Source organism: Diplotaxodon limnothrissa, linkage group LG10, assembly GCF_057381915.1.
Source record: "Diplotaxodon limnothrissa isolate DT_005_m linkage group LG10, D_limnothrissa_male_GT1.1, whole genome shotgun sequence".
Classification (NCBI taxonomy): domain Eukaryota; kingdom Metazoa; phylum Chordata; class Actinopteri; order Cichliformes; family Cichlidae; genus Diplotaxodon; species Diplotaxodon limnothrissa.
Genome location: NC_140605.1, coordinates 33,300,149 through 33,320,221, shown reverse-complemented (window position 1 = coordinate 33,320,221; position 20,073 = coordinate 33,300,149). Strand labels below are relative to the sequence as shown.

General features: G+C 42.8%; 1 protein-coding gene across 1 annotated transcript in view; it reads right to left on the bottom strand.

The window, feature by feature from the left end:
* sgcd (sarcoglycan, delta (dystrophin-associated glycoprotein)) overlaps positions 1-16,274 on the bottom strand; it is a 191,456-nt gene extending 175,182 nt beyond the window's left edge. The window contains exon 1 of the mRNA XM_085364725.1: positions 15,909-16,274. Coding sequence (XP_085220851.1) covers positions 15,909-15,911 — 3 coding nt within the window. The 5' untranslated portion in view covers positions 15,912-16,274. The remainder of the gene's footprint in view (positions 1-15,908) is intronic.
* Between the last annotated feature and the right edge of the window lie 3,799 nt (positions 16,275-20,073).

Genomic DNA, 20,073 nt, shown 5'->3' with positions numbered 1-20,073 from the left:
AGTGAAAGTGGACAGTAGATCCTCGGTTTCTTAACATAAAACTCATCGTTCCAGCCAGGAGCAGCACTAAAGTGATCCACTTAAACTGATTTCTAGTTTTAGTGTCGTTTTCTTACTCTGAGTTATCAATTCTGTCCCTAGTTAGCTAACATAAACTAATGCAAGTCTATTAGCTGCAACCAACCAACCACATGACGTCATGTTCCATACTGACAGAAGATGGCGCTAAACACGTTTTTAAACTGTAACTTTGAGCAGTGATTTGTTGAGAGCAGAGCTCAGTGCTGTAAACCTTTAGTGTTTCATGTCCTCTTTAAAGAGGAAAGAACATATTACATGGAGGCGGGAGGAATCGATAATGGAGCAAATTATCTCACTGGTCACATCTGAGGTAAACACCAAACACAGGAACCTCTTGCCTTATACTCTGTGGCTGCAGTGCAAACCGCTGATCCACCGTGCTTGCTTCATTCATTACACCATCTCAGTTTGTTTCATGACAAACTAGGATTTAGTCCCTAAATGTATCAGTCAGAGAAGATCTATCACGGGCTCACCATTCATAGAAACACACAACAATGAAGCATGTGGACGTGACTCAAAGGAACACCGCTTCTCTCCACAAAGGGGTCAGTTTGAGTGTGCTATAGTGGGGTGACCCGGTAAAAACAACAAGTGGGAAACTCTGGAAATAAGTTGCCCAGATGTTACTGAAGAGCAGAAATCACACTGAGAATACAGCCCAGATGTGACAGATTCACATCAGTATTTTGTGAAACTGGAAAATGTCATCCTGTCAGACGCTGACACGTCTCACTCTGCAGGACTCAAATGACATATTTCTGATTTTTGTTCCCCCTCTGCCGTTACATCATAATTACTAATTAGTTCATTCTTAATGCCTTGGTAGACACCAACAGGCCATTTTCGAGTATATTTAATTATAGTGAGGTCACTGATTTAGCATATTACACATGCAGCCCGTCAGGATTTTCATGTATTATACAATCTTATTCTTCTAAACCTCTTTGCATTCATTTCCTGTGCCGTCACAAGCTGACTGATGGCGGTTTTGACTTCTCTGCACTTCAAAGATGGTTTCCGGTAAACATCTGTGGTATTTACTGCACTCTGCGCTCATCTACAGCATCATCATTATAGGTGCTCGCCGCGGTTGTCCATCTTCTCTGATGCGGACCGAGCATTCATTTGTATGCACACTGCTGCGTTGTTTGGGAGTCTGGGACTATTTAGAACAACAATTTCTTTGGTAAGTGCCAATCGGTCATGCTGTACTCTCTCAGGGACGTGACAAAGTTTAAAAAAAAAGAAGTCAGCAATAGGTACGCACACACAGAAGAACAGAAACAAGGGAGACAAAAGTGGAAAAGACAAGAGACAGACAAAGCAGGAGAAGCTAAAATACCTCTCAGGAAAAAAAACATTGAAAAACATCAAAGGAATGGAGAAGAGATGAGAGAGCGAGGAAGCATGAAGGGAGACAGAGAGAAAGAAAAGGGAGAAGCAAAGAGATGACAACCTTCACAGCAAAGGTGAAAACTAAAGACAGTTAAAGGTTATAGAACAACAAAGATTACAGAAAGAGAACGGACGTTTTGTACAGTTATGCACCGTTCTTTGGAAATACAGCTGAAATACTGACGCCTTTGAGAATAAAAACAGCAAACTAAAGTTCACCATTTATAAGATTTGTAATGGTTATTTCACTAATTGTATGTTCAAGCTTTGATAGCAGCAGACGTATGATGTTGTTTCCAGTTTTTGTGACCGGGAACAGCGTTAGAGTTAGTTTACAATGTAACGATTAATCATGTCAGAGCTCTCATCTTCAAGGTGGTGCAGATCAGCTGGTCTGCTGGACTCCCAGTGCAAAGATTAAAAAACACAGACGCATACGATGAGAATAGGGGTTATTTGATTAAAATCGATTCTAGCGTGAATAATATCGATTCATTAAAATCCTGAATCGCTTTTTAAACATAAATTAATTTTGTACGAAACACCAGAATCTCAGGCTAAACCTCACAAAATTTCGACAACCACCAAACAGCTAAAAACGTCAACTGCAGCAGGATTCTGCACAAAGACGTAAACACAGAGCGCGGCCGCAGACGTATCAGGATCAGTGAGACGTCAGCTTTCTCACCTGACTAAACGGACACGCCGTCGGGCTGAAAGCCGACAGCTCACTGATTCTGATGCGTCGGCGGGTCTGCGCTCTGTGTTTACGTCTTTTTTTGCGCTGATTCTGAAGCTGCAGGTTTTGTCTCTCTCCAACCAAATTTGACTGAACCAGCAGCAAAAGAAGATCCAAACTACGCTTCATGTTTCACTTCACATAAACATCGTCATGAATTCCCTCTGACCTTTAAATCACACTTCATGCACAGCTCTCTCTCTGTACTTCAAGACCAGTTTCCCATCTAAAAATCTGTTTTCTGCATTGTTCGCTTGCTTATTACGCACCAGTCTACCATCATGTACGGCGCTGCCGGCCGCTGTGTTTGTTTGTTTGTTTTTTAATTTAACTGACGTTCAACAAGAAAGCCTCATTTCCGCTGTTACTGACGAAATGTAAACTTTTTAAAATTACGGGAAATTTCAAAACGCTCAGCTGTGTCTCTAATTAAACCTCTGTAACTTTGCTCTGCTTCACTTCAGCAGCATCAGGTAATGTTTATATGTTGATTCATGGTTTTCTTCTCTTCTTGTTCTACTGCAGAATATTTAAAGCTATCTGCTATAAAAAGCCAGGAAAATCTCCTTCATGTTTTTTTTATGTTTTATGCTCTGTTACTTTGACACAAAGGCATCTGCTGTGATCCTTACACCTCTGATGAAGTCTCACAAGTGTCAGCTTTCTTTTTATACATATAAAAATATGGATATGTACTGATAAATGATTGGAATTATAATATTTCTGACTGTCTGAGGCAAAATTTCCCTGATTCAAATCAATTCGATTGAATCGAATCCAATCGTGAATCGGAGTCGAATCGATTCTAGAAATCAGTGACGATACCCGGCCGTAGGTGAGAAACTGAAGGCATGAGGATGAGTAGATGTGGATGTGTGGGACAGAGTGGGAAAATAAAAAGATGTATGTACTGTATGATAATGCAAAGCTTATGTCCTACACTTTATGGTGCAGTAAGAAACTAGAGTGTAGTCGCAGCCTGCAACATTTTTTCAAGTCTATTTAATATGATATAGTATGAAAATTAGAAACAGTATAAGTGGCCTCTCATGTCACTCTTGGTTGTTTTTAAAGCCCTATACATACTGTTTCAATAGCGATGTTCATATCTAGCTTCAAACAATGGGATCAGCATTTATAAGAATAATAAATATGATAATATGAGCAAAAAGTCGCTGACCTGTTGTATCTTGTGTTTACAAAGTGTAACCAGTTGGAAAAATCCCAGCGTAAAAGCAGAGGAGCTAAAAATGCCTTTTTCCAGACACAGGATGAACTGAGACTCTGCACCGAGGATCAGTATGATGAAGGAATATTTTACACAGTGAATCATGCAAAATTACTCCAGTCGAGTCTACGAATAAAAATATGCAGTAAGAAATGAGCATAATGGCTCCCCTTTTAAACTTAAAGTCAAAGTTAGTGCTTTTTTCTGCTTCTGGTTTCCCCAGGCGGTGTTTCCATGCTTCGCTGCAGCAGAGGGATACTTCCTAGTAGTATCATGCAGATCTATTGCTGGGCCAGAACACATTACATCGTGAAGAGAAAGTCACCTACCAGGAGCTGCTGGGTTTCATCATTTTTTCAGACAGATCAAATTCTGCACAGTCGTCTTTCAGCAGAAGAGTTTCTGTTTTTTTTGTTGCGTGTACGCACAGCAGAATAAGTTACCAAGAACTCAGCATACACATATCACGACCTCTGCTTTTAAACCCCGCAGGTACAGACAGATTAGAGGCTTCACAAGCAGGGACTGCACATCACCTGTGTGAGAGCACAAACTACTCCCCAAACCCCACTTGTTTGCTACTAATTGGGTCTAAAATATGACAAACATATTGCTAATTATCGTAATACTTGAAGTCCCTCATCATGTTAAGTGCCTGTAATCAGCCTCAAAGTCGTGTAAACAGCAAATCAAAGTCAAAATGTGTTAGCGGTTCACTTTAACACGAGTTCTTGCTGAAACTGTGGAGATTCTTCATCGTTAAAACGATGGACTGATCAAAAAGATGTCAACAGAAGCGGGCAGAAGGACAAGGAGCTGTTTTTCTTTGTTTGCATGAAAACAGAACTAATTACTGTGAAGGTGATTATTTTTTTCACTAAGGGCCAGGTTGGCTTTTATCACCTAGTCAAGAAAATCATCACTTTGCAAAAGTCGGGGTATCCTTGTCAAAAATAACATTTGCTTAATGACTGGAAAAATGACCCTGCAAATAGAATTTATAAATCACACGATTCGGGTCAACCTATGATGCGGTAAAGTTTTTCCAGCTGCAGTCATTTATATTTGGCAGCACATTGCATGTTATATTTGGCTCTGACGTGGGACATCCCCACGTCTGCACAGGTTGGGAAAGCATAAGGTGGGGATACTACCAGAAGCAACCCCACCCACACAAATGCATATGGAGGTGGGCTGCAAAGCAGCTTGCAGCTCAGCAGTAACTGCCGCTAAATTAAAATACAATACATTTATACTTTTATATTAAAATCCTAACTACAAACTCACTGCACATGAACAGAACTGAAGACAGCACATTTACAATTTTACAGTCACAAGAGCAACATATGTTTAAAAAATGAACAATTTTACCCTTACAGTGGTTTGAACTAGTTTAAATAAAACTATTTATCCTATAATGAATCTGAGATGCTAAGAAGACAACATTTTCAACAGCATGAAGCTGATGATAACAGCATCGGCTAAAAGTTTAAGCTGGAAATCCAGTCAGTTGGAAACTTTCAGCTCTGGCGAGTCTTTCCCAGCCACGACTTTGGTCGAATAAAGCACTGCAGAAATGCCTTTTTAATAACAATTCCCAGCTGTTAACATCTGAACAAACAGACTGATTGATTGTAGTTGGGCGAGTGACAAAAACACACACGAGGAGTTGATTGCAGTTATTAAACCTCCACAGTCTGAACATATCGCAGCCTTTATTGCGAGGTTTAGAAAGGCCAACTTTAAGTATTATTTTGCTTTGTTAAAAATACGATTTCGATGTTTCAAATTTGTGGTTGCAATCACAGAGCTCACACTGTGCATAATCAGTCCAGTTATAATAAGTCTTATTTCAGAAAATAAACCATTAGATGCTAAAGTTTGAACTAAAGAGAGACAAGTTTTTCGCATTTTATTAATTGACTGATTTCTTTTTTGAGTCGTGGTTTATGTTTGAAAGCAGGAAACTAATTATATGTGTCTCCAAGTTTGGCCAAAGTCTGAGGAAGCCGTAATGAAGTGCAAAGACTGCGAGCTCTGCCAGGCCATCACAGTAAATAAATAAAAACCCAGCCTCTTAATTGACCCGCCCGATGGCTGGATCACACTTTGATAGAAGATAAATAAGAGGACGACTGTAATGGATGGACCCTGCAGGTGTCCGGTCGGTTTTACAGACGCAGCTCATTAAACTGATGGAATCGAGGAAGCACGCACATCTCCATGAATATAATTTCAGCCTCTCTGTACATTTTGTTCGCTCGGCGTCTGAAGGTTTAGGTGCTATTTACCCTGCAGCGAAGTGGACACAAACAACGGGCGGGGGGGAGGGGTATAATTTCCATGGAAATGACATTGCTGTGCAGTGCCAGGCGGATGTGGGAAGACGTTTGCTCCGCTCAGTTTGATTCCTGCTCCAAAGTCTAATCCTCAAATTATCACTCAGTCAGCAAATTCCCCCCTTCTCTGCTCTCAAACCCCACTTTTGTCCCTCTTCTCATTTTCCTCTCACTTTCCTCTCAAACCGCCCTGAAGCTCTATCTGTCCATCTGTCTGCAGGAGAGAGGAGACAGTATCAGAGACATTGCATAAGTGCAGACGGGTGTTTCACTGAGTGCCACGATAACTCTGGTTTAAACCAGTAATATCTCATGTAGAACATGTGAGCAGTTCATAAAAGGTGTCCATCAAACTACTGGTGCTCATGCAAGGGGAAAAAACCCATAAAAGCATAAAACATTCAAAACTAGTAAATGGCCTTTATTTGATAGAGTTAAAGAGATACATGAACGTGTATCGGCTTGAGTCGTCTTCTGGGTGTAAAGATAAAAGATAAAAAACACAGAAATTACAGCTTCATGCTCCACAGGTGTGTCACAGTAAGTGCATGTATTATTTCTCACAGCCTCTAGGGGCAGTGGTGAGTACAGCACTGATCTAACCTTTTGAGGCTCCGCCCAGGAACTGCTGAGCCCTCTGATTGGTTAGAAAAGTGTTTTTTAAAACAGTCTGAGATATGTAAACACACACAAAACATCAATAACCATAAAACAGAATCAAAGACACTGGAGTATTAAAAATGCGACACTGTTAGCGATGGATCGACAACACCATCGGTAGGTGAACTCTAGTCAATTATAAAAGCAGTGACCCTACTGTAGGACCAAGGTACTGACTATAAACAACATGAGGGGTCAAAGTGTTCATTAGCACCGGATGTACTGATGGCCTTAAGGACATAAATCCAGTATACCGCCCTTTGTTTGATGCACTTGATTTTGTCCCCGCCCCTGGCATCAAGACTAATAGTTTCAATATCTCACACTCTCAGTGTTAATCACTGTCATGATGTGCTTCTGTGTACTGTTAGGCCATGGGATACCTGCATTCACCCACCGCGTCCCTGAGTCTCCTTTAGTCAGACAGAGCCGACCACCAGAGCATTTGAGTAAGTATGCAGCACAGATGACACCAGTTTTATTCCTAAATACATTTTCAGGATGTTCTCATAATGTTATCTAGTAAATAAATAAATGACCACAGTAAAAACTAACTACAGACCAGTAAGTCCTTAATTGTTTGAGATCTTCTGGAGCTGATTCCCGTGGGTTCAGTAAAAATCTTGTGCACTCAGCTTCATAAGTTTGCTCTCTCTTTGGTTAAACATATCATAGATGTTGTGAGTTTGAAGAAAATACAACATATTCAACTTTTCTAAAGACCTAAAGGAAAAAATTACTATTGTGAATAAATGTTAGTAGTCAATAAATTAAAACTGCGGACGTGGGAACACAAGCTGGTCTTTAGATTAATGTTGTAATTTCTTTGTTGTTTGCTCCATCATGTCCAACCAGCACGGTGGTAATATGAGCCAGTGGGAGAAGATTTGTGGCAACAATAAAATGCAAAATTCAACTGAATGATTTTTTTAAAACAAAGGCTCTGCAAATAATAGTTTGTTATTGATGAAATAGACTTATCCTTTCCTTTACCGTCCCTATCCTGCTGAGAGCTAAATGAGAAGAAGCGTTCTCGTGTCTCTGGACAGCCTGTAGAGCAGAGAGCGGAAGCAGGAGGAAACAACTCTGCAGTCTCGTGTCAAAGAGCAAGGATGTTTTACTCTGCATCGCTTTTCACAACTTTCCAGACTTGAGGTGGTTTTATGGTTGCAAAAAGACCACGAGGCTTACTGCCAGATGGTAAATATAATGTTCTGCTGGGCAGCCATATTGCAAAAAAGCTCAGCTAAACAGTTTCCAGCAGCACTGGGAATTATTCAAATGCATATATCTCCTGTAGTGTGGAAGAAACTGTCACAGTAAAAAAAATTAATGAATGAATGACTCAAGAGTTTTTCAGCTGACTGTATCATGCACGTCTATTGCTGCATGATACAACCAGCTGAAAAACTTCTTAAATTGTTATCCCAGGCACCTCATTTCTTTAGCGATCTCTGGATCAGATCGGGCTAAATGCCAACCTCGTGTATTATTTGCATGACAGTCATCTGTTCTCTTCTGCTTATTTAAACTATTGTCGTGGAGAAGCTGGAGTCTATCCCAGCTTCCTGCAGTGAGAGGTGGGTTACACCCTAGACATGTCCCACTCTGTCTCAGGGGTGACACAGGGAGACATACAACCACCCAATTTAAAGCACCAGTTATCCTAACAGGCCTTTGGGCTGCGAGAGGAAGTCAGAGCAGTTGGGAGAACATGCTAACTCCACAGAGAAAGGTCCCAGCCAGACGGAGGATTTGAACCTCTGTGTAACAGTGCTAATGTATATGTTTGGGGATAAAGAGGGTGAAGGGCAAACATTGCTGATTATCAAACTAAGTTTAGTACCTGCTGTTAGCTAGCACACATTAAATGTAACTTAAACTTGAAACTTTTGTGTTTCCCGTTACATTTATTAGTTGCGTAATCACAGTCCTTACAACACTTAAGGCATAAGAAGATCTTTCTTATCCTCTTACGCTCTTAACCAACAGGTCGCTACTTACAGCGTTGCAATAAATAAAATCATATCAGCATATATTAAAAGTATAGACGATTATCTTTGTGAGGAAATCGTGTGTTAGCAAATCTTGTGCCAGTTGTTTTTTTTAAAGCTGTTCTGAGAGTGACTGAGGAGCTGAATGCACCAAACAGCTGATGTAAATTCATGTCTGCGTAAGCAAGATGTCAATCAGCATCGCGACAATGTGACAACAAGCTGCAGTTTTGTGACAGTTTCCCTGTTTCTGTGCAGCTGCAGACACACAGACAGAAATAAAAGTCTCTCATTTTCATTGGAGGCAACATGTTGCTCTTATTGTGTTTGTTTAGCTGGAATATAAATGCTAAAAGTGCACACAGTGATTGTGTAATTTAACCCCAAGCTAGCAACTCTGTTTACCTGCTCTGCCTTTGCCTGATTCCTTCTCTTTCCTTTCTGTGGTCCTGTCTTCTTTAACTTTACTCAAATCTGTTTTCCTCCTTCTTCTTCATAATAATAATAATAATAATGGATTGCATTTTTAAAGCGCTTTTCGAGACCCTCAAAGCACTTTACAATTCCACTATTCATTCACTCTCACACACTGGTGGAGACAGCTACAGGTGTAGCCACAGCTGCCCTGGGGCAGACTGACAGAAGCGAGGCTGCCATATCGCGCCATCACCAGTAGGCGGAAGGAGTAAAGTGTCTTGCCCAAGGACACAACTACCGAGACTGTCTGAGCCGGGGATCGAACTGGAAACCTTCTGATTACAAGACAAACAGCCAACTCTTGAGCCACGATCACGATCTTACTTGGTAGTGTTCGCTCTTACACCCTCAAAAGTGCACGTTCAGAAGTTAAAGCTTTACAAAGGCAACGGGAATTTGGAGGGAAATGTTCAGCACCTTCATAATAGCTGAGTTGAGTGGTCTCCCACCTGTTCAGTGCAGTGAAAGCTCTACAGCAGAGCTTGGTGGTTTGATGCTAAATGCTGATCAAGGCTGAGAGCAAAGCTGGTCTTTCGAAGCATGGGTCTTATTGTATCTGCAGAACTGCGCCTGTTGGGGAGGATGAAACCTTGGAAAACAAGCTAACAGCAAACAGCTGACAGCTCGCAGTGGCTCCTCCGAAAGACCATGTTGACTTTAGTAAGTCAGCGGGTGGAAACACTGCCAGGGTTACGGAGCCATTACGATGCCTAATATTAAGCGGTGTTAAAAACCTGCATTACAGCAGCCATGGATGAAAGTTACAACCGTGCCTGGAGCTGCTAGCTGCATGTTTTTGTTAAACCAAGGACTTTAGCATCTTTGAAACAAGGCTCACGGTTACTTTGATTCATTTATTTTATTCTGCATTAATGACATGCCTAAGGCCTGCCTTTTTTCTTTTTGTATAAATATTATCAAGTGTCTGCGGCCGTGCTAACAAATCTGTGAGTCTTTACTCGAGCTAAATGATAATGCCACAGCACCAGTCCTTTGGCAAAAACAAACATGGTGAGCTAGATCACTTTTGGAAGCTGACCTCATTTATTTCATGACGTTTTTGGTGATGTTGGAAGAAATCTGGTCTGATGGTATGTAATGACCTGACCCACAGGCCTGAGGACTTAGTGAGGAGACAGTTGTCTCCTGGCTGAGTAGCAGTCAAACTTGGAAACGTGTTTTTGCAAACAAAGTAACAAAATAAAAATGTCCATAACCACTGAAGCCAACACATTTTAAAAAACGGCAACTTTTACTTTGAAAAAGGAGAATGGTCACCATCTCCGGCGTGTGCTGCACTCTTCACAGTTTCCTTACTGTTTATTAAGTTTGCAGACAAGTGGGCGTCAACTGCAGGCAGCCGCAGCAATCTGCTAGTGACCAAAGCAACCGCAAGTTGTTTCTGAAACCAACCTAACACCCTAGTGACTGTTGGTTGATTGCCAGCGACCATAGATAGTAAAAAGCATGGATGTAGCTTCCTGGTAGGAAAAATGAGGATTGTGGAAGTCCCATAAGTCTGCACTTCCACAATCAGAAACTGTACAGATGACCACCAGATGGCGATAGCTGTGATTGTAAAAAGACTTCCAGTCTCGTATAGGAAACAGATTCCTGCTGAGATTATGGTCTCAGTCACTCATTGTGGGTCATTAGAATAAAAAATTACCAAAACGCATGTTTCAATATTGAGGATAAAAGTCATTCGCTAATGGACGTGCGATTTCACAGTCAGCCCCGCCCCTCCTTGTCACATCTGTTTATTTGCAACCCAGCGACAGTGAAAATGTTCATCTCGAGGCTTCAAAAAGCTTCACAAGCCAGCGAGTGATGTCACAGTAGCTACATCCATCTATGCTAGCAACCTCCACCAACCACTCCCAAACCGGTTGGGGAATTCCAGTGATTACCGGGCAGTACCATGTGGCGTTTACACCTGTGTGACTGGGGCCCGAAGTCAGAATCAGAATATGTGACAGATTAATTTCATACATTACAATGTGAATGGTTAAAGGATTCTTCTCAAAGGTTAGCATAAACACTGTGTGCAGATATTATGATGCTGTGTCTGCATGAGTGCAGTGTGGTTGTACTTGTCTTTGGCAACAGGCAGCTGCAGACAGCTGAGAGCAGACAGTAACGAGTACATGAAGAGACAGAGAGTCGACTGGGGGTTGGGAAGTGTGGGGATATCTGGAGCCGTGACTCTGTTCCTAATATATCTGTGTGTGGATCGACAGCTGCGATGTGTCCTGAAGCAGTCGACTGTGTTACATGTCAGAGTCGCAGTGGGATGCAGAAGTTTCCTGGTGGAGTGCAAACATAATCGATGTATAAATAGTGGAAGGCAAAAATAGACGGAAAGAGCTGCTGGCTGCACGTAAGCCTGAAAACAAAAACATCATATTTCGATCCTCGGGTAAACTCTCCTGTCAGTGATGTTGTTAAATCACAAAACTGCTTCAACAACACTTTTATGGCAGTAATATCAACTTTCAAAAATCATACCAAGTTTCTAATAAACTGCAGCAACTGAGAAGCAGTCGTGAACTGCCTCCCATTCAAACATCGCAGCAGCAAGAAGGAATGTTTTACTGTCACCTCTGAGTTTTAAACTGCTGGATTTGACCTTTAGATGCAGCACGTAGTCATCAAAACTGATTAGTGTAATGGATAAATTAACAGTTCTTTTCTTATATAAATCAATATATTTCTGTAGATGTTAGACATTATCAAGCATGAAGTGTATGCGTACACACACACGCACACACACTAATTAGTGCACCAGAACAGAAGCAGAGACTTCTTGCATGGTCTGTGCTGCACAGCAAACCACATTGTTTCAAATAATTCTCTTAAAAATGCTTTAAAAGGCACAAATACCACAAACATAGTAAGAGGCCAATTTCAGTGGCCCCAATTACCAAAGCTAAAGGCTAGCAAAGAGCACTTGGCTACAGCTCGCTGTGTCAGGATACCTGTGAGTGAAAGCCACGCCCCCTTTCTTTAACCCTTACCAGTATTCAAAATAAAATTCAACTCCTGTGCAGCTAAAGGAAGAATCTCTCCACAGAGGCCTAAAGAGTTTTTTCCACTTAGGCTGTAACATGTTAATACTGTTATTTCCATATTTTAACACAGGGCTCTATGGGCCGACTTGCTGTGTGGAAGTGAATACATTGGTTTGTGTATCCCTGAGACGTAGCTTCCCTCAGTTTCCTGCAGGTTCCCTGAGTGGCACACCTTAGAAAGCATCACCTAATCACCATGGACAAAAGTATTAGGCCACACCTCTTAATCTTTGACTTTAGGTGAATTATTCAGTGCCGTTGCCACTAGCATGTAAAATCAAGTCCCAGCAAAGCGGTCTGTCTTTACAGGCATTTGTGAAAAAGTCGGCCGAGAGTGGTAATATTGCAGGAGCCAATATTGCAACAAGTAAGACTGTGGAATTTCTTCCCTTCTAGATATTCTGTGATCAACTGTAAGTGTTGTTATTGCTAAGTGGAAGCATTTAGGAAACACAGCACCTCAGCTGTGAAGTGGCAGACCACCTAAAATTAGAGGGGTCGCTGAGTGCAGAGGCGCCAGTATCCAACTCTGTGCTGACTTAATAACTGCAGAGCTCCAAACCTCCTCTGGCATTAAAATCAGCATGAAAAGCGTGAGCCGGGAGTTTCATGGCACAGCTGTGAATGTATAAATATACAATGTTCAGACTCGTGCTTAGTTTGGCAGCTCCTGTGCTAACTGTTCTCTCTTTGTGCTCTGGATTTCCTATTTGTGTCAGTCGGCCTCCAGGAAGCCCCTGGAGGCCCCTGGAAGCCTACGTCAACTGGACAAAGCTCCTCTACCGACAAGTCACCAGCGTGGTCAGAAGCCCAGTGGGAACATCGCCGCCCTTTAACATCAATGTGGGCGTCCACCAAGGCTCGGCACTCTCCCCGCTGCTCTTCATCCTTTGCATGGACACTGCGACGGCGGATCTCCAGTCACCCCATCCCTGGACACTTCTCTACGCCGACGATGTCTTCCTGGCCGATGAATCGCGAATAGAACTGCAATACCAAACGCAGCAGTGGAAGACTCGCCTAGCTGACTTTGGCCTGAGGCTCAACACCAACAAGACCGAATACTTAGAGGCTGGCCCCCAGACCGACGGCACGATCAGCGTCGATGGAGAAGATCTGGCGAAAGTACCTCATTTCAAATACCTCGGATCGATGATCAGCAATGACGGCGATATCCTACTAGATGTACGAGCCAGGATCAACGCAGCGTGGATGAAATGGCGCCAAGTCACCGCAAAGCACGAACAAGCCCTTCACACGATGGAAATGCGGATGCTGCGATGGTGCCTAGGCCTAACACGATGGGACCACGTCATGAACACCGACATTAGAAAGAGGATGGGAATCGCGCCAATCACAGATAAGATGCAAGAAGCGAGGCTGCGGTGGTACGGACATGTGGTACGGAGCGATGAGAACTCAGTGGTGAGAACAGCACTGCGGCTCAGCCCCCAAGGACGTCGACCTAGAGGCAGACCAAAGCGGAGATGGATGGACCGAATCAAGGACGACGTGAAGAAGATCGAAGCCGATCTGACCGACGCCCTTGACCGACCCAAGTGGAGACGACTTTGCAGAAAAGCGGACCCTGCAACCGAGCGGGAAAAACGCTAGGAGGAAGAAGGCCTCCAGGAAGCCCCGCCTGTTGTTTTTTATTCGTCGAGTCGCACAACCTTCCTTCCTACTCTGGCTAGGTGACAGTGGAGCAGCCAGTGCAAACCACATTTCAATAAGTGTAAACTTGTGTTGCCAGACTTATGTTTCACCGTGCATGCAGAAGTCTGTAGAAAATCTCACTCTCAGCACAAATATTGGGATGAGAACTTTACATATCCTGATACAGCAAATTTAAATATTGAAAAGTCATCATTTTTCTGTCTCGATATTACCGGCTTCTCATAAGTGTAATTGTAAAAATATCTTTCTTTAAGTCTAACAGCATTCAGCAGAGCAGGTATGTTCACGTACAGCAGGGCAGAAGCAATGTACTGTATCCAACCATATTTTGGGCAATAACTGAGTGCAGGGACAGAACTTTATGCTGCATGGAAGTCAACACCATCCCCAACATCCCCAAAGCAACAGCTTTACAACCACGAGCCCAAAACAAACATCCTCAGGCTCCACAAATAGAAGACCCTCGGGTCTCCTGGTCAAGGCCAGAACCTTGGTGAGTAAACACTAAAAATCTCAGCTGCAACAGAAATGAAACACAACAATGCTACAGCCATTGAGTCACAGCAGGGCTGCCTCTTAAATGAATGTGCCACGCTCGGCAACCTTCGGATAATCATTTTGACATAAATCACAAAAAAGCAACAGGTACGCCCTGAAAATCCTCACAGTCACACACACACACACACACACACACACACACACACACACACACACACACACACACACACCTGAACCAGCATGCTCTCAGTAAAGTGGTAAAATTCTAAATTACTTTCAGTGGCTGTTTTCAACACAAATCTGGTCAATGTTGAACGATTCGAGCCTGGACGCTGTCCAAAGTGATTCTCTTTCACGTGTAGCACGCAGCACAATCTCACTACTGGAAACACTCTGTTTGGTCTCAGTAACAGAGAGCGTGCAGGAGGAGGCCACATGCTCGCTCGTTGTAAACGCACTGAACAGACACTACACAGACTTTGTGTCACGGTGAGGTGGAAGATGGTGGAACATTCATCCAAATCATTGAATTCAGGTGTTCCAATCACTTCCAATCAAGCACTTAGACATGCAGATTGCTTCTCCAAACATTTTTCTCCAAACATCCCAGAACAGTTAAAGATTCTATAGCTGCACAGGGTGAGCCGACACGATGTTAAACCCTATGGATTAAGAGTGTGTTATCAGTCAAGCTCATATGTGTGTGAAGACACAAGACAAGTTCAAGACAAGTTCTGAGCTTCAGCGAATGAATGAACACTTTCCTCACTTACTAGCAAGAAAAATCCACTCTGCCTAAATGAAAGTGTCTAAAAGTTTGCTGTCAGAAGTCAAGTTAAAATGGTCCTAATTTGAGGTTAATGTGTTTCAACACTGTTTCATTTGAAGCTCTAAAGTCAGCATTTTAACTTCCCAACAGTAGTGCGTGTGAAGCTGGGCTCAGAAGAACCAAAGCTCCATCTGAGTGCCTGTAATGATTTAAAAACAGACATGACTTTTGCCCACTGAGCTATGTGACGAACAAGACCCTCACTCCCCTCATTCCCCCACCAACACACACGCCCCCGTCACCACAACTGAATCCACACACTCATCCGTCCCAACCAGAGCTGAACCGGAGTCCGTGTTGAAGCATGTGCCTCCTCCTCCTCAGAGACACACAGTAGCCTGCAGTCTGTCCACATCCACCTTCTTCTTACTTATTTATAGCATCTTGTTCCCCAGAGGTCCAAAGTAATTGAAACCAAATGTGTTGCTGACACTGATACAGAGAGGTGGAGGGGGGCAGATCAGCCCACCCACTCACCCGCCTCCTCCTCCTCTGCTTCTCTATACCCAAAGATTATAGACCAGAGGTGAGATTTACAGTCTTGGAAACAACTTTTCTTTCAATTTCATCTAGAAATAGGGGGAAAAAAAGTTTCTTCCAACTTTTCTGTTCACAACAAATAACTGAATTAAATCGTGTCAGTCTCAGGGGCTCTGCATTTATAAAGCAGTTATAATGTTTTGCTTTTTTTCCCAGGCCAGTGAGCACCAAGTGGAAGAAAAAAAAAAGCAGTTTTCTTCCATCTCCCCCCAGGAGAAAGAAGCAAAGTAAAAGGGACTAACTGCAACTTTAATTTGCTCTCTTTTTTTAAAGCAGGCAGCTTGCAGCAAAGCTCAGTCCACCTCCCCACCCACCAAAGCCACACCGACAACCACAGTCAATGAGCAGACCCAACAAGGCAGTGAAAGCAAACTTACCATGCTTCCTTCCCCCCCTTCTTGTTTGTTATTCCTCTCTTTAGTCCAACTCTTTCCTCCTGGGCTCCTGTTGAGCTCTGCTTCAAGTCGAGGTGTGTCAAGCAGATAAAAATGGAATGGAGCTGCTGCTAAGAAGCTGCATGAGGCCTTCACTGACCAAGTCAGACAGCCACCCCTCTTTCTTTCTGTCCCCTCCCTGCTGCCTTGCTCACTTGTCAGCTTTTCCAATAACAAACCAATGCCCGCCTCTTTTGGCCGAGTCCCCGAGCTGTGAGCCGCTTCCTGAACGCGTGGTGGACTCCCGTGACCCAGCTGTCTCCCTCTTTTCTTTCTTTTACTTTTTTTTTTGCAGCTGCTGCTCTGCTGTGGAGAGTCCTGTTACTCCAGCCCTCTGTCTGTGAGCTGCAGCCCTGCCTTCTTGCCTTCCAGATTTAGAAACAGAGACACATGTGGGTATGAAGTTTAAAGAGGCGGGGCTTGCCTGAGAGTGTTGTGTTGTCATGACGACCCCTCCTTGTCTACATCTAGAGTTCTGCCCCTGTTGTGTTTTATGAGCAAATACATGGAGCGAGTTGGGATTTTCTGTGTCTGCAGTCTGCACACTTTCACTTTTCCACCAGTCATTAGAATAAGAATCAACTTAGTAAGTATATTTATATGCATTTATAGAATCTGCAGGCAGGGAACAAAATGCCATGCACTGGAACTTTTTCCATTTGTAGACCACCCAGAGATCAACCTCTGTCAAACTGTTCATGTGAGGACTCGAACAGAGGACTCGGAACTCTAACGTATCAGCTTTCATCTGGTAACAATTTAACTTTTAGTTACGCTTAAAAAAAAAGATCAAGTTTCGTAAACAATGAACAATACACGGAGCAGGAAGTGTTGGTCTGGATATCTGCACAGGAAGCCAGAAGAGGTTTCTCAGATTTCTTACACACTAACACACTTCTGTTCTAGCCTAAGGTAACTGCAGATATTTGATCCATTTATTTAATTAGTCTAATTAATTAAGTGCTTATTATAATTTTTCTGTTATTATGTACTTTATCTACAATTAGAAGGTAAAGTAAGTGTCAGAAAAATGTGAAAAACACCCAGCACTCCACCCTAGAGCACAATAATCCCTTTTCCAAAGTACCGAATGAATTATTGTATTATTACACAGAACTACATCCATGCATCCACCCAAACTGCTTTCTTATCTGATTGCTAGGACACTGGAATACAGCCCAGCTGACACCAAGCTATAGGTGGGTCACCACCAGTGTACTTTACACTAAAGGAAGACGCCCGAGTACTTGGAGAAAACCTGAGACAGACAGGACTGAGCCGACCAGCAGCCTCAGTGGATCTTGACTGAATATAATAGATATATAAAAGATAGCTTGTAGGTCTAAAACTAATAAGCCTGTATGGTCAGGAGAAAGCCATTCGTTCTAATGAAAAACAGGGAAGGCCTCAGGAGGACATAGAAATCTATCCAAAGATGGCGACCTTAATCTATGACCTCAGCTTTGATGACCTGATGAGTTCTTGGTCTCATTTATTAGTTTCAGGTCTTATTCAGTAAAACATTATGGATTTTTTTTTAAATTACAGTCCTCATTAGAATAAAAATGGAAAGTAAAACAGTTAAAAGTTGTTAAACTTTATAACTCACAAGTAGTTAAACTAAAAGTGTTCAGCGTCCCTTGGTTTCTCAGTCGGATCTGCACTCGTGTCCAGTTCCATAACACCAGGATGGTGATGGTGAAATGCTCAGCTTGAGGCCAGGTCATGTGACTCACACAGGATGTCAGAACAAGGCGCTGGACAAAACCATAATTGTGCACGGTTCTTTTCTTTCTTTATTTGGTTCAAATTAACTCCATTTTGCAAATTTACATTTTTCTACTGGAGTCTCCAGTGTCATGTCAGATGTCGGTGGGCCAAAAATAAACTTGCTATTAGTTGAAGTTTCAAAATCCAATCAATTACAGCCTGAGTCACTGCTGCTAATTGGTGAGTCACACTCACTGACAGAGTTCTAAAAATGTGGAAAGATTTTGAAGCAAAATCGTAAAAAAAGCTCAAACTGACACAAGCTAAGCTAAAAAGACAGAGCCAAAAAGTGGAGGGGCAAACAGCCCCTTGACCCCCTGATTTCCAGCACTCTTGGCTGTGAGGCAAATTGTCCCATCTGCAGAACTCTTCACCACAGATTCATTTGCAGCAGTAACACATTCTGCGACCCTTAGCGGCCCTTTTGCCTGCTGTCTCATTGCATCTCCTTCAGATTGAACTCTGTCTCATGTTGCACAGCAGTGCTACAGGCGTGCGCACTGCGCTGCAGTGTGACACTGAGTGTGACAGCAGGTCAGAACGTGCTGCTTGTGCTGCTGTTCCATTTTACTCAGACATATTTGTGATAGTTGTAACATCAGGAATGAATTGAAAATTAATTTTGCAGCAAGATAACAAGCCCATACATATGTTCAGGGTCATAATGAACTTCCCATGACAGACATACGGTCCACGCTCATCTCAACATCATCTCACATCAGACTGTGTTAGGAGACAGAGACAGAAGACACAGAGAAAGTTGAAATCCACTTTACAACCGTGGCGAGTGTTTCTGGGAGAAGCACTCCAGTTTCAGAGGCAAAGGGAGGTCACGATAAGCACTGGTGTAGTGCAAATTTTCCATATTTTGTTCTCTCTCTGTGAAGCTAATAATATTTTTGGCACTGCCTTTTGGTGGGTGTAGCTTCTGCACACTTCACTTTATGAGCCTGTTTGTTGTAGTTACTCATGTGCATTCATATTCTTTTCCCTTTTATTTTGGATTGAAACATCACAGCTGCCCAAGTTTCAGCGACTCGAGACCGAGAGGGGAGCGTGCGCGCGCAAGACTCACCATGTGAGTTCAAGAGCGAGCGATTTACAGAATGCAAATTCCTCTCCTCCACTTTAATGTTCTGTGGCCTGACAGCGAGGGAGGAAAAAGCCTCACAAAGCTTCTCCTACAAAGCTCCACTTTCTTTTCGCCCCTCGTCCTCCCTCTCCTCGCAGCCACACTGATCCCATTCTCTTTGCCTGCTTGTTTGTGGTGAGACTGATTTTGTAGGTTGGGGGAATACTTCATGCTTTGATGTTACATCCAGGAGCTTCACAGTACTGCGCCTTTGATAAGAAAATGCAAGGTGCTTTTATTATTAAAAGAGGTTAAAAATCCTTTTATATGCCCATGAAGAAGGTTAAGCTCCAAATACATCCGCACTCCAAATTCACATTTGTAAGCCTGGTAATTTCTACATTTCTCATTCTGATATCTATATATATATATATATTTGTCTTTTCCCCTTTAATTCTCACATAAGCCACGGCGAGAACGCAGCCACCCTCTCTTAGAAGCGCTGCCTAGAAAGAAAAGAATAATAGCGATCATTGTCTAACAGGCAAGACAAGTCCAGAATCTTAAGTGGGCAGCTGGGATGAAGGCTGCAGAAAGCAGGGGAACCTCACTATTGTCCCTTGGCTGCTGCCGGAGCTCCACTTGATGATGTATTAATCAATAAATAAAATGGGAAATCCCTAATAGGCTTGTGGTGAGGAGAGGAGGAACACAGTGAAGCTCCGTCTAATAATGAAGATGCAGCGTAGGCAAAGCCGCAGGGGAGGCGAGGATCTCATACACAGACAGATTGTTAAAGAAGAGTTTAAAAGAGGCGATGGTGGAGATAGCGGAGCGATAGATGGAGTCGGTACATGCTGCAGAGCTGATGTGGAAGCAGAGAAGAAGATGAAGTCTTTCAGATAAATGTCAGTGGGCGGAGCTGAAGTCTGAGTCCAAAAAAGGATGAAAGCATATGAAGCCAATTTTCAGCTAGACTAGATTATTCATCATGTCTAAGATGGCATCAAATCCTCTTGAAAAGTGTTGTTGGTAAATTTTCATAGTTGTGTAGAAAATACACACTTTTCAGGAGACTTGAACTTCTTGCGGATTCACACTCGGCACGCTGGCAGCAGTTTATAAAATTATTCCTCTCATCACCTCCCTCTGAGTGCATGTGAAGGACCAGTGTAGTAATTATTCTCGACTTTAACGGCTCACGCACTCCTTCGGCTTCTTTCAGACGAAGCGTGGGAGGAAGTGCGCATAGGCAGGAGGACATGA